General features: G+C 37.1%; 1 protein-coding gene across 4 annotated transcripts in view; it reads left to right on the top strand.

The window, feature by feature from the left end:
* The window catches only part of LOC150079046 (transcription initiation factor TFIID subunit 4B-like), a 634,753-nt gene that overhangs the window by 55,732 nt on the left and 563,375 nt on the right, over window positions 1-15,646 (top strand). For all 4 annotated transcript variants that reach the window (XM_090382248.1, XM_090382247.1, XM_090382250.1 and 1 more), the window contains exon 3: window positions 11,121-11,216. In XM_090382248.1, coding sequence (XP_090238374.1) covers window positions 11,121-11,216 — 96 coding nt within the window. The remainder of the gene's footprint in view (window positions 1-11,120; window positions 11,217-15,646) is intronic.

Here is a 15,646-nt window from a genome sequence, read left to right as displayed (position 1 = left end):
TTATCCCTGCTAGCAAAATTCCTGTATATCATTGACAGAACCCCATGAACTGCCCTGGCAGCCTGTGTGCATTGCTCAGAGAACTTCATATCTCACACTGCACAATTACCCCCAGGTCTTTTTCACTTTCCACTGCCTGAGTGTGGAAAGTGAATTAACGTACCATGTGTGGTATGTTAGTACGACGCACTTGGTACGTTAATATGCGATTACAGCTACCCATACACAGTATCTTGATTTAGATAACATTAAGCTTTGACTGCAATTTCTCTGCCTACTTTTTGTGGGTCTTGTTGCAGTATACTGTCATTAACCTTCCTAGTAACCTTCATATCATCCTCAAACATAGACATTAAGCCTATTATACCTTTATCAGTATCATTAATAAATAAGGAAAACAAAAGCATCCAGCACCTAAACCTGGGGGGGACTTCACTGATAATATTAATCTATGGTGACCAATGCCCATTAATAACAACTGTCTTCTCCCACTCAACCACCCCTTTATCCAAAGCAGTAACTTGCCCTTAATGCCACACTGCCTCAATATGTACAGTAGTCTAATATTGTCATTGTTTTCCCAGAACAGAAGTCAAGTTTACCTTTACTTCCAACTAACACACACACACACACACACACTCAAATTCTATGCAGGCAGGCATACTTCAGACTCAGCAAAAGCTGTTTTTGCAGTCAGGCTAGTTTTGACAAGGATGACCCCACCACTCCTTGTATCCTCCATAAAAAAAAAAGGTAAACTACAGCCATTATTAACCCACTGCAGGATGGAAGCCTCCTCAACAATTCATGGTGAGGGAAATGGATCATAATCTGCCAAGCTGGTCCAGTGTGGGTTGGCAGATCGACCGTATTTAGCAGTCATGGGCTTGAACCCCTGTCTACTCAAAGATGTGTGCTGCTGCACTTCCGCTATATTTCATATAAATATTATACATACCATAGTGGAACTCAACAATCCGAATGTTCTTGTACAATGTTTTTGGTAGCCCTGTTCTGTCAGCATTAGTTAACCTAATCTTTAGTTCAAAATCAGCCATTTTATTGATAACACTCCCGTTGTTACAGTAGGCACAGTTAAGACTAAGTATTCTTCTATAGCTTACTACCCTACACATCCCTTCGAAGTTATTTAGGCTTGTTTCTCCATATTTTTCTTCCCGCTCAATTGAAATGTAGCTACCCTCATAACATCTTGCCATTATTAGCTGTTGCACTAAAAACAAGATTTCTTGAGGTGAGTGCAAGCATTACTTTGGCCCATATCATCAGATAAACGAGGTGTTACCGGTAAAAATCCTATCCTTGCACCACCTTTGTTGAAATGCCATCTTTACAGAATAGATTCCTTCTACCTACAAGTATGAGCCATGCTGCTAAAAATCCCCCCCCCCCAGAGCATTGCAGATTTCACGCAGTCTTGAATTAATCTACAAGGCTTTCATCATGTAATCCCTCCTATCGTGTCTCGGCAGAATTGCAGTCATACACATTCTGATTTAATTAGTGGCATTTTTTTCAGCATGGTCGTGTATTTATCCAACAAATGGTCAGGTCGTGTTTGTTTAATATTGTTAATCCCCACATGAATAACAGTGCTCTCTTTACCCCCCCCCCCCCCCCTTAAAATATGACAATCTGCTAGTAATATCATCAATTGTTGCTCCTGGCAAACACACCCTTGTTCTGGTCCACATGTTTTTATTAAAAAAAATGGCACCTCCATAGCCAGGTGGGCAGGAGCAGCAGTGCATAACACACGCTTCTTGATTAGACCGGGGTTCGAGCCCGTGAACACCAAATATGGAGGATGCGGAGAGGTCAGGGAATGACCACCGCATATCCTCAGAGCAATATGGCCTTAGTTGCTAATGCTCCCAAATAACAAACAAACATTACAAAAAATGTTACCTGTTTCCCCTTGACAATAGTCTCCCAATAAAACTAGATCATCTTCTTCAACCAGAGCAGTTTGCACTGGGCTGTTCTTTTCTGTGACTAAAATTGGGGGTGCAGATCATGAGATACTTAAGTCCCTGATTTAGCACCAAGTTACATTTCTCAGATTCTTCTCAGAATGCACGAGGTTCTAATTTGAGACCGGTAAACTCCTTACACCAGTGAAAAGAAAAGAATTGTCAGTTGAGCTAGGATTGTCTAATCTTAGAATACAAAGATGACTGTAACCTCTCCAGCAGAAGCCATAACTTTTGCTTTTTTTCAGTGTTGGCAATGACATAGACTTACAAACAGAGCTTTGTTGTTTACTCCCTGGTCGAAAAATCAATCCACATCTCATCCACCATTATCACCTTGTGCAGAAACTCTCCATCTTTAGTAACTATCTGTCGCAACTCCTGGCAAACTTTCCTGTGAACTTGCTGTTGCTCAGGTGTGAGTAGTCTTCAAATCAAGTGTGTACAAATGTATTACATGCAAACAGTTAAAGGAGAATACTGTGTGCTTCCTATAATATTCTCAACATCTCTGCCAGTTGCTTTACTGTTATAAGACATTCTTCCCTTATAATTACAGAAGCACTATTTATGGTTTTTGTGGTGACAACAATGGTTGAAGCTCCAGCACTGCCGATTTTTTGTAATTGAATCACGTCAATTCTAACACATTCTAAACTACATGCAAGCTGTGTTATATGGAAGCATGGATTCACCATAACCCTCTTTTCACATTTCATATGCTTCAGCTGATGTTTTCTTGAGTCTGAAACAAAATTTGAGAGCAGCATACTATTCCTTGCACGTCCATTGTTACCTAGACAAAACTGAACATGCATAAATTTGACAGGCACCAAGGTCACACCGTGCGCAGAAGTGAACTGTGTAGTTGCCATGTGATGCAGTTTGGTTTGTTATTAAATTCCAAAGCTCAGCTACAAATAGCAAGCAGTATGGTCCTTCATTAAAATTTGCGATCATTCTTATTGAACAGCCCTCGTATAATTGGATATACTGTAGAAGAGAATACAATAGCTAGTTTTCCAGTAAGATATCAGAGTTTTTGGCTTATATAGTATTTTTTATATCAGTCTTAGGAGTGTGATCATACCTATGGTCTGTGCTTTTTTTGTAAAAAAAATATAGATGCAATACCTGCATCTATTTTTTTTTTTTACAAAATAGAGTGGGCTAGTAAATCAGAATGTCTTATAATGGGGGATTTTAACTTCCCAGATATTGACTGGAACTTGTGGGTTGGTTGGTCACTCACACACTAGTAAGACTTTTTTTGGATTTATTGGATGATTGTTTTCTGCAGCAGCATGTTCGAGAGGCAACCAGAGAGGGTAATACTCGTGATCTGGTTATCAGCAGTGATCACTCGTGTATTAAAAATTTGCAGATAAAAGAACCACTAGGTGGTAGTGATCACATTGTACTGATGTGGGATTTACTTAAAGATATAATTACCATCAGGAGTAAAGGAAAGGGTTTTTGCTTACGTAAAGGTGAGTACAGTGGTCTCGGACAGTTTTTAAATTCTGTACAGTGGGATCAACTGACGATGTTACCAACAGTAAATTCTAAGTGGGAAGCATTCAAGGAATTAATTGGATGTATTGGAAATATTTTTCAAGGTTTAGGCCTAAATGGGTGTCAAATTAACTAATGAGACTCGTGACAGAGAAGAAAAATGAATGGAATGCATATAAATTATCAAGCAACTCAGAAGCCTATGGCAGATATAAGCTAGTCTGTAATCAGGTCACAAAGGAGGTTAGGCAGGCGAAGGCAGATTACGAGAAATCTTTGGCAAAAGATGCTAAGAAAAACAGTAAGGATTTCTTTACTTATATAAACTCTAAAAGGAAGAGGATGAATCTGATTGGGCCACTTGATATTGATGGTTCCACTGTTGATGATCCTGCCCAGATAGCAAAAAAACTGAATGAGTATTTTGCATCTACATTCACACATGAGTTATTAAGGTTTGAAAATAGCAGAAGGTTATCAAATTGTAGCAGGGTGCTTAATGATTTTGTAATAATTGAGAGCAAAGTGGAGGAGAAATTGTTGAAGTTAAACATAAGAAAAGCACCTGGGGTGGATGAGATCTATCCAGTTTATATTAAAGGAGGCGGCAAAACAACTAAGCAAACCCTTAGCCATAATTATGAGAGCATCCTTGGACTGAGGGGAGGTCCCCACGGACTGGAGATGTGCAAATGTATCCAGTCCCCACGGACTGGAGATGTGCAAATGTATCCCCAATTCACAAAGGGGGATCGAAGGGTGGGACGAGTAATTACAGGCCAGTTAGTTTTACTTCTGTTCCGGGTAAAATAATGGAGTCACTGGTTAAAGATGCATTGCAGGATCATATAGACAAGACTGCAGCAATAATTCAGACACAGCATGGGTTTGTTAAGGGAAAGTCTTGTCTGACAAATTTGATAGGATATTATGTGGTTACAAAGGAACTGGATGCAAAAAATAATTTTGATATCATATATTTGGATTTCAGGAAAACATATTGGAGCACAATGGTATTAAGGATAAGTTGCTACAATGGATAAAAGGATGGTTGAGTGGGAGAAGACAGAGGGTGGTAATTAATGGGTGCTGCTCTTCGTGGACTAATGCTATTAGTGGAGACCCACAGGGTTCGGTATATCAGGCTTAATGTTGAAGTTTGCAGATGATACAAAGGTTGGCAGGGACGTTAATGACAGTAATGGCAGTGTGCTACTGCAACAGGATCTAGATAATTTGGGCAGATGGGCTAAGAAGTGGCAACTGAAGTCTAACCTTGACAAATGCAAAGTACTGCCTATGGGTAGAAGTAATCCCAGAGAAACGTGCCAACTGTGTGGTACTACACTTAAGGTGGTAGAAAATGAAAAAGACGTGGGAGTAATTGTGCAGTCAGATATGAAGTTTTCTGAGCAATGCAGACAGGCTGCCAGGGCAGGTCATTGGGTTTTGTCAATAATATATAGGAATTTTGCTAGCAGGGAAAAGGAGGTGATTGTCCCTCTGTATAAGGCAATGGTCAGGCCACGCCTTGAGTACTGCGTACAGGTCTGGAGGCCTCATTTTAGGAAGGATGTAGATTTGCTTTAGTGTGTACAGAGAAGGGCAACAAGATTGGTGAAGGGAATGAAGGAATCCTCTTACCAAGAGAGGCTTTAAGTTCTGCAAATTGCAGTGGCTGGAGAATTGCACGAGGCACCTGCACGGTGATTTGATTGAGGTGTATAAGGCCTCGAATGGGTTGAGCACACTGAATTCTGATGGGATCCTTCCACTTGTTCAGATTACGAACCTAAGGGGGCATAAATTCAAATTAAGAAAAGACAGGTGTAGAATAGATGTGCGGAAATTTGCCTTTAGCCAGCAGGTGGTTAATTGCTCTAACAAACTTCCATCTGTCGTGGAAGTTGATAGGTTAAATAAATTTAAGGAGGCACTGAACAGGCATTTGGAGGGAATGGTGTGATTTTTTTTTTTTTTTTGACTGATGCTGCATAAGCTCATACACGTGCTTTCTTGCATCACATGCCACTACTAGTACTACTGATTCTTTGCTATCGGGAAAAAATTAAAATTAAAAGGATATGAATATGAAAAGTACTCAATTTTTTTTTTTTTTTTTTTCTGATATTCTTACTTTCGTAGTAATATTTTTATATATACTTGAATAATAAATTTATTGTTTAATAAACTGTGTTAGTATACTTAATTTGTTGTTCTTATTCTAAAAACAAGTAAAAAATAATAACATAAGTAAAAATAATTTCAAAATAAATTTTTTGTAGAATATTCCAAATTTTCATTAAGTTCTCATCGGACACCCTATGCCGACTTTTTTTCTTCCTCTTTGCGTGTTGGTTGCTAAATGACGTTTCCGAAGCAGCCATGAATCGACATATTTTACTGGATTGAAGCAGGTTAGCGCTGGGCCAACAGTTTTAAGAAACACTAGTGAAGAAACTGTTTTTGTCATCATCGAAGCACTGGTGGGGCTGGTGATCAGATTCATTTGTGAAAATCCTCTTTCACATTCACTCGATGAAATTTGTATCTTACTCAGAGCGTTCATCAAATGCTTCAGTTCTTCCGAAACCTTCTTATCAATTAGGTAACCCCAAATTGCATTTATCATCATTATCAGCCATTTTCGATCCACTGCAGGATGAAGGCCTCTCCAGCAACTTTTAAGTTCCTTCTGTTTTGTGCAATGACCATCCATTTACTACTCACACACTCATGAATTTCATCTGTCCATCTCCATTGTTGTCTTCCAGATTTTCTCTTAGCTACTCTTGGGTACCATTCTGTTATTTTCTTAGTCCATCTGTCATCATGCCTTCGAGCTATGTGTCCTGCCCAAGACCATTTTAGTTTAGATAACAATGTCCTTTACTTGAGCTTGCTGCCTAATCCATGTGTTTCTCTTCTTATCTAACAGTCTGATTCCCAATATAATTTGTTCCATTCTTTGCTGTGTACTTCTTAGCTTCTCTTCCATTCTTTTGGTGAGTGCCCAAGTTTTGCTTCCAAAAGTCATGGTAGGGTGTATACATTGGTTCATTATTTTACGTTTCGGACAAAATTGGGATAATGCTCCTCAGTATTCCTGGATGCTATTCATCCAAATTTTATTCTTCTTTTGACTTACAGCCATTTATCATTATTATAGCTAATGACTCGTCCCAGATTAGTATATGACTCCACCTTTTCAATTACTGCTCATTCAATCATTATATCTCTTTCTGTGGCATACTTGTTCATCATTACTTTTGTTTTAGCCATATTCATCTTTAGTCCAAAATCCTTACTAACTCTGCATAACTGGTTCAGATTTTCCTCTAATTCTTTGGGATCGTGCCTTATGACCACAATGTCATCTGCAAATCGTGAATGGTTTAGGTACTCTCCATTCACATCCTTTCTGCAACCAGTCTAATCATCTGAAAGCTTCCTCAAGGGCAGCAGTAAACAACTTCGGAGATATTGTCTCCTTGTCAAACTCCTTTCTCAATTTTAAATTTCTTACTGTCTTTGTCTAGTCTAATAAAGGAGGTAGCGTTCTCATATATTTTCTTCAAAATCATAATATATGGGGTATCTATGCCTTGTCTTTCCAGTGCCCGAAACATTGCCTTATGCTGCACAAATGCCTTTTCATAATCCACAAATGCCAGGAATAATGATGTTTTATATTCATTTGCCTTCTCCATTAGCTGTGACATTAAGTGAAGGTGATCCATAGTTGAGAATCCTGTCCTAAAGCCAGCTTGTCCTTTCGGTTAATTCTCATCAAGTATTCTTTCTAATCTGTTAGTAATGACCATTGTGAACAACTTGCAGATGTGGGATAACAAGCTAATTTGTCTATAATTTTAAATTTCTGATTTATCTCCTTTCTTATGCAGCAAAACTGTGATTGCATTATTCCACTCCTTAGATCCCACACCTTTTCTAATGTATTTTGTGAAGAGTCTTGCCAGTTTTTTTGTCATGTCTCTTCCTCCCAATTTTAACAGTTCTACAGTAACTTCATCTTCCCCGGAGCTTTCTGATTCTTCATTTTCTTCAATGCATGTTCTACCTCATCAGGAAGGATATCAGGTATGTTGTATGTTTTTTGTTACTAATTTGCGATCCAACTTCCCCACTGTTGCGTATCATTCCCTCGCTCCTTGTATAGCTCTTTATAGTAGTCATCTGCTATTTGAATTATGCCTTCTCTGCTGTTTATAAGTACACCATCGCTATTCTTCAGTTTACGTATCATTTGTCTTTCTGTATTACTGCTCATGACTACTGATTTAAATCCTTTGTTTTCCCTTAATGCTTGTTCTACTTTTCTTGTGTTAAATTTTCTTATGTCCTCTTTGAGTCTCTTTCTAATGGCTTTGCATAATTCAGTATACTCAATTTTCTCCCTGTCATTGTTTTCCTTGCTCTTCATTTGTTGTCTTTGGTTCATCATGACAAGTGTTTCATGACTGATTTTTTCTTCTTTGGATTTCTTTTTACCTATAGGTTTCTTGGGCTTTATCCCTTTCAGAAAGTTGTAATATTCCTCATCGATATCTTGGTCCTGAACATCAGTCATGAAATCCTGCAGAAGCTCAAACTTGTTCTTAAGTTTCAATACATACTGCTTTTTCTCCTCTTCTGTTATCTCAAAAACCTTTGTATTATTTATTCGAGTCAGTTTTTTTCCTTTCTTTTCTTACATCTATATCAAGTGTGCATCTTACCTTGTTCAAGACAGTAACATCCCTCACGATATATCTTCTGTTAGTGAGGATGAAGTTGATTTCATTAGTTGTTAATCCATTTGGGCTCTTCAATGTCCACTTCAATGGCAGTGTGCTACTGCAACAGGATCTAGATAATTTGAGCAGATGGTCTAAGAAGTGGCAACTGTAGTTTAACCTTGACAAATGCAAAGTACTGCATATGGGTAGAAGTAACCCCAGAGAAACGTACCAACTGTGTGGTACTACACTTAAGGTGGTAAAAAATGAAAAAGACCTGGGAGTAATTGTGCAGTCAGATATGAAGTTTTCTGAGCAATGCAGACAGGCTGCCAGGGCAGGTCATGGGGTTTTGTCAATGATATATAGGAATTTTGCTAGCAGGGAGAAGGAGGTGATTGTCCCTCTGTATAAGGCAATGGTCAGGCCACGCCTTGAGTACTGCGTACAGGTCTGGAGGCCTCATTTTAGGAAGGATGTAGATTTACTTGAGCGTGTACAGAGAAGGGCAACAAGATTGGTGAGGGGAATGAAAGGATCCTCTTACCAAGAGAGGCTTAAGTTCTGCAAATTACAGTGGCTGGAGACTAGGCACCTGCGCGGTGATCTGATTGAGGTGTATAAGGCCTTGAATGGGTTGAGCACGCCGAATTCTGATGGGATCCTTCCACTTGTTCAGATTACGCACCTAAGGGGGCATAAATTCAAATTAAGAAAAGACAGATGTAGATTAGATGTGCGGAAATTTGCCTTTAGCCAGCGGGTGGTTAATTGCTGGAACAAACTTCCATCTGTCGTTGTGGAAGTTGATAGGTTGAATAAATTTAAGGAGGAACTGGACAGGCATTTGGAGGGAATAATGTGATTTTTTTTTTTTTTTTTTTTGGCTGATGCTGCATAAGCTCATACACGTGCTTTCTTGCATCAAATGCCACTGCTGCTACTACTACTACTGCTTTCTGTTCACCCTTTTCTTGAAAAAAAAGAAAGGGTTGATTACTGACATTCTTCTAGATTCTGCAAATTCCACAAGTCTTTCACCTCTTTCATTTCTTTCACCAATTCCAAAATTTCTTATATGTATAGTTCTCCTTTCTGTGCTGTTTTGTCTCTTTTCCAACCTTAGCATTGAAGTCCTCCATAATAATAGTGTAGTGAGTTTTCTGTTCATCTGGAAGACTCAATTTCGGTGTACATTTCTTCAACCTCTTCATCATCATGTTTCGATGTTGGTGCATAAATCATTGTAACCTTTAGCTTATACCTCTTAGAAATCCTGAGTAGTAGTCTTGACACCCTTGGTGATGTACTTTTGAATTCCAAAATGTTTTTTATATCTTTATGGACCAGAAAGCCAACTCCTCCTTCACTCCTTCCACTGTTTACATTGGTGTACAGCAGATTTCCACTTGTTAAACTTATAAGTGATTTATTTCTTCTTCTTGTTTCAGCCAAACTGATGATATTCCAATTTACATTTTCTAATTCCTTTTCCAGCTCTAGTATCCTGTCTTCACAGATGAGCGATCTTACATTGTAACAGGCCAAGTTCAGTTTCCGTGCATGGCAGCCTGGTCGTACCCAGAGATTGTTAGCACCCTCTGCTTCCACTCTGATCCTCTTGCTGCAGTAAGAGGGGGAGTGAAAGCCGCTGGGCGGCTTTCACTCCCCCTCTTGCATTTAACTGTAACCTAATTGACAATTTTCTAACTTCATTTTCACCAAATGCCAACAATTCATATTTAGAAGAATTAATACCTTCATTATCCTCTTTTTCCTTCTCTCGTCATCAGTATTGTCACTAGTTCTTAAATTTGAATTTTCTTTTCTTTTCTTTTTGAAACTGTCCAAAATGGCAGTGTCATTCGGATATTCAGGTACTGTGACCGTGTAAACCGAATTGAGGAAAATTTATTGAAAAATGTGGATAACGCACTTCCGTGAAACAACAGATGATTATTTGTCGAGGTAATTCTTTAATTCCCGAACGGGGCGCTTACAGTTGATTCACAGAGGTGTCCAACTTACAGCCCGTGAGAAAAAGTGAACTAAAACAGCATTTTAAATTAATCAAAAAAATTTTCTCATTAAATGTTTTGTTCAGTAAATGTAATTGTGTATTGTATTAATAAAAGTTTCGAATATTTTCTTTACTTTTACATGCCACAAGATATGGAAAATGTAACACACTAAAGAAATCTAACTTTGAATTTTTTTGAATATTGCTACTGTACAGGAAAAGGTTGGACACCACTGCAGTAGAAGGTGTGTGTTCAACCAGCACTTGACCAGACGATCGGATAGATTTTACAAGGTATCCTTAAGTTGTAGAATTGTAATCCCTTTAGCTCTCTTAATTCATGCAGCAGTAATAATTGCCCAAAGGCCAGAAATGTGAACAGTGCATACTGAGTTAATTCTCTCCTAATCCGTTCACTATAAGAAAATTTTCTTCGCTCAACGGAAAATATTTTAAATGTAACTTCCAAGGGGAATTCAAAATAATTCACTATAAAAGGACTTTGTTAAACAGAGGTCTGACTGAGTAATTCAGAATTATAAAAATGGTTATATAGTTTTACATAGTAAATATCTTAACAATAGACAGTAAAAAATGCAAATTTACTTAAATAATTTTAAGCTTATTTGGATAGTAGGTAAACATGCGAAAAAAATTTAATTGATATTACAAATTTTGAAGTGCATTGCATCCAAATGTCACACGTCACTGTTAATAAAGGTGCCGGTATGCCATACTGTCCCAACAAAGGCACTGTATAAAGGTACATTGGATATAGGGCTTGTGCTATATTATACTCTTTAAAGTTTTATTTATGTTTGATGTTTAATTTCACTCTTTGCTTTTCTTTAGTCAGGAACACAAGCAGTAGTACGAACTTTATCACCTCAACAGATGACTGTAACGCTTCCTGTTGCAGTAAATGCACCTGTTAAGTCAACTCATCAGGTAATCTGGCACTATCATCACTGTTATTTAGAAGTATTAACATTTAAAAACTTAACACTATCTTGTGCTTTTGATATTTTATTCAACAAGAAAAGTTTAATTTTGTCAGTTAAAAGTTTAGTTAATAGCAAATATTATAGTAGGGAGAATTTTTTTTTTTTTTGTTTTTTTTATGAGAATTAAGGTCATTGACACTCCAGTTCCCCTCCCCTTCTAGTAAACAAACTGTTAAATACTTATGTAAGCAGTTGTTACCATGAATTATGTGGCTGAAAAGTATTGAGAGTGAGAAAGAAGAGGACAGCTAATGAATGACTTTCAAATGCCTCTAGAATTTATCCACTGTAGCAGTGGTTTTCAACCTTTTTTTAATAACGGCAGCCCTAAGTAATTTATTTTATTTTGCAGCACCCCTACCATACTGTACACAGTTTTATAATGAAATAAACATATAAATTTTTAAAAAATAATAAGTTTAAGTAACTTAAACCCAAATTACGTGTCACCCCGGAATATTATTGCGGCACCCTGGTTGAAAACCACTGCACTATAGTATTAATTTTGATAATAATGTGCATCATCATAGAAGGGTGAGCCAAAAGAGGAGTTCATCTTATTGAAACTTCCAAAGGAATAGAGATAAATCAGAAAGAAAAAGTAATTATAGATTTACAATCTGTCTTCCATTTGTTATATTGTTTTTCCTTTTCACATTCAGCCTAATCGAATATGTTTTGTTGAGTGTTTCAGTTTTTCTATATTATTCAAGTAGAATTCTTTAGTTGGGAAACCTAGCATATCTTTACAGCTTGGTCTGCTTTAACTTCATCAGATTGATCTGCTTTACCATTTTCATGAGTGAGATTTTGACAGGAGTATGTCAACTAGCAGGAGTGCACTTTGCGAAGGATATTTGAAAGCTTTTTTTTTTTGCAGAGAATTCGGGAGTTTCGTAACACTTTAAATGGCATTTACAGAAATCTTTTCAAATATTAATTTTTTTTTAGCTGAACATTACATGGGGATTATTGTCAAAGATGACACATAATTACAAGGTTTTAACTCATTTTTTTCTCAAAATTTTAAATTAAACAAAAATTGTAAAAAAAATATAAAAATTAGTTGTTTTTTTTATTTTAATGATCTGCTGCCTGTATTTATACAGTAGAGTGTCAATTATCCGAAATAATTTACTTTCGGATGATTTTCCAGATAATTTTTCCGGTAAGATTAAATAAATTTAATCTTTATGTACCTTAACGTAATCTTTAAATGTAAATTTAAATGTAAGGTAAGATTAAATAAATTTAATCTTACCTTACATTTAAATTAAATAATATTAATTAAATAAAACAAATTATAAACCAATCTCGGAATATAAAACAGGAAAATTAGAAAGATTTTTAAATGCTTTCGGTTTTTACAACTTACTGATAATGATCACAGACAATCTGTGTGTCCCAGTGGCATTTGCACACATAGTAACAATAACTCGCTCTTTTCTCATCCTAAAACTTGCTGGCATTTCTCTTTTAGTGGCTAGGGTTTTTCTTCGTAATATGCTTTCCATAATAAGCCCATCTCATCAACATTATAAATGTTTTCTTTCTCATAATTTGCTATGACTGAAGCAAACGTACTTTTCAAAGAACACAACTGCCAATTTGCCTGCAGAAAGTTTCTTGCCTTGAATATCTAGTTCATGTCTCAGTTTAAAGTTTTTCGGCCAACATGTGCTTGCCTTAATATCTTCATTACCTATTATTTTTCGATTAAAATCCAATTATTTTTCACACAACATTCGGCCAGACATTGGTTCACCCAAACTTTGCTCTGAAGACAACAAAAAAAACATTGAGTACACTCTCTAAAGCAGCATTTTCAGGTAACATTCTTTTTCCTGCTATATCCTCCTTCACTATACATAATCAACACAAATTCTGTTATAGCTTTGGAATTTTTCTTGATGTTGTAAATTGTTGAAGTCCCCACATTAAACTCCTTGGAGAGATTTCCTAAATTTTCGCATTTTCTAATTATATTAATAATTTCTGTTTTTTGTTGCAATGTGAAAACTATGCATTTTCTTTTCGTTCACATTTTATCGTAAAAAATTGAGAAGAGTAATAAATCGCACAGTTTCAGGCCGACGTTTTTCTTACCGAATTTGAAGCTAAACTAATCTGAAATTTATTTATGGTTTCCGAGAAAACCCAGTACTCTCTGTGATATTTTTATTAAGCACATTTCTGAAGGTCACATAGAATTCAAGCGGTAACAACCATAAAACAAAAACTATTTACAGTTTTCGGTTTATTGGGATTGCTGTGTGTACAATCCGTTATAAATAGGTAATAAATTCAATCTTTCTCTAATTATAATCAAAATTCAATTTGCAAATGTGATCACTATAACCAGAGCTTACTGTACTACTATTAATAAAAAAAGAAGAAAGATCAGCCTTTCAAATTATTCCAGATAACTGATGTTCTGCTGTATATATATTGTGCTGCCACTTTATTAGGTACACCTACATAGTAGCATGTTGAGCCTCCTTTAGCCTTCAAAATAGCCTGAATTCATCTAGGCATGGATTGAACAAGATGCTGAAAACTTTCAGGAATGGAGTACCATGCAGACATGAGTGTGTCATCCAGTTCCTTGAGATTTGACGTAGGTGTAGGCTGCAGTGAACAGTCCTTTCCAGTTCATCCCAAAGATGTTCAATAGGATCGAGATCCGTGGACTGAGCGGGCCACTGCAGCAAAGAAAAGTCATTATCATGTTCCTGCAACCATTCCATAGTGATTCGGGCTTTGTTTGTTATTTGGTTTTTAGGAGCATTAGCAACTAAGGCCATATTGCTCCGGGATATGCGGTGGTCATTCCCTAACCTTTCCGCGTCCTCCGTATTTGGTGGTGATTAGACCGGGCTCAAACCACGGTCTAATCAAGAAGCGTGTGCTACGCACTGCTGCTCCTTCCCACCTGGCTACAGAGGTGTTGGGCTTTGTGCACCAGCACATTAACCTGCTGGAAGTAACCATTTGATTGAGGATAAACTGTCAGCATGAATGGATGCACTTGGTCAGCAACGATGTTTAGGTACAATGTAGCATTCAGACGTGAATCTATGGGTATCAATGGACCCAACGTGTGCCAAGAAAATATTCCCCACACCATAACACTGCCCCCAACACCTTGCACAGTTGTTGACATGACAGGTCCATGTATTCATGTTGTTTTTGCCAAATTTGGGGCCTTCTATCAACATGATACATCAGGAACTTGGACTAATCAGACCAAGCAACTGTTTTCCAATCCTCTGTAGTCCAGTGCTAGTGTTGCTTTGCCCACAGGAGACATGCTCTCTTGTTCTTCATTGATAACAAAGGTACGCAATGTGGTCGTTGGCTGTTGTAGTCCATTTGTGACAAAGTGCTACTAGTGGTCTGTTGCGATATTTAGTTCTGTGCTCCAAGGTTGTATTGTGATGTGATGTGCGACATTGTGGTCCGTCTGTTTGCTAGAATTGTCTAGTCATCCTCCTCTGACCTCTCATCAACAAGCGATTTTCTTCCACAGGAGTGCTGTTGAGAGGATGTTTTCTGTTCGTTGCACCATTCTTAATGTACGCTTGAAACTGTGGTGCGTGAAAAGTTCAGGAGAAATGCCATTTTAGAGATGCTTTGTCCAGCACGTCTTGCACCTACTACCATGGCACATTTGAAGTCCCTTAGATTACTCCTTTTCCCCATTCTTGCTATGGTTGTACACTTAACTGATACTAGAAAGGTTGTTCTGCTGCATCTGTATCCACAACTGTGGTCATATGACTTGCAATGTTGTGGGACTAACCATTTGTGTGCACAGCAGGGGTGTACCTAATAAAGTGGCAGCACAGTGTATATATTTAATGATTCAGTTTCATCAGCTTTTGGATCTGAATACCATAGAATTTCTTTGCTTTCAGCTTGTGTAAACCCACTTCATCTTGAACATTGTTAATAGATTGCATCATGTTGCTCTAGAGTTACAACTTCTTCCTCCACATGATCTAGTTTAAAGATAAACAAGATATTGAGATCAACCTATTATAATTTTTTTTTTTTTGCAAGTGTCTCTCTAACTTTAATTTGTAAAATGAATTGATTGTAGAATTATAAATTTTATTATAAAGAATCATATTAGGGGTACAACGTAAATTCGAAGTAAACTTTTATAATAAAAATTATATTTCTTATCATAAAATTATTATAAATTTTTAACATTATGATTTATTACAACACTGTTTAACTCTTTTTTTTTTTTTTTTAGAATGTGGCAGAGAACAAAGAATTACAATGCAGTATTAATGGAAATACAAGAGCATGACTTGGGTGTACTATAGAATGCCATTAGTTGACTATCCTATCTGGCCAGTCACAGCA

This window comes from Mastigoproctus giganteus, chromosome 10 (assembly GCF_048544385.1).
Source record: "Mastigoproctus giganteus isolate SK-2022 chromosome 10, ASM4854438v1, whole genome shotgun sequence".
NCBI lineage: Eukaryota > Metazoa > Arthropoda > Arachnida > Uropygi > Thelyphonidae > Mastigoproctus > Mastigoproctus giganteus.
Note: the sequence above shows the minus strand (reverse complement) of the source record. Positions and strands in the feature narration are given on the sequence as shown.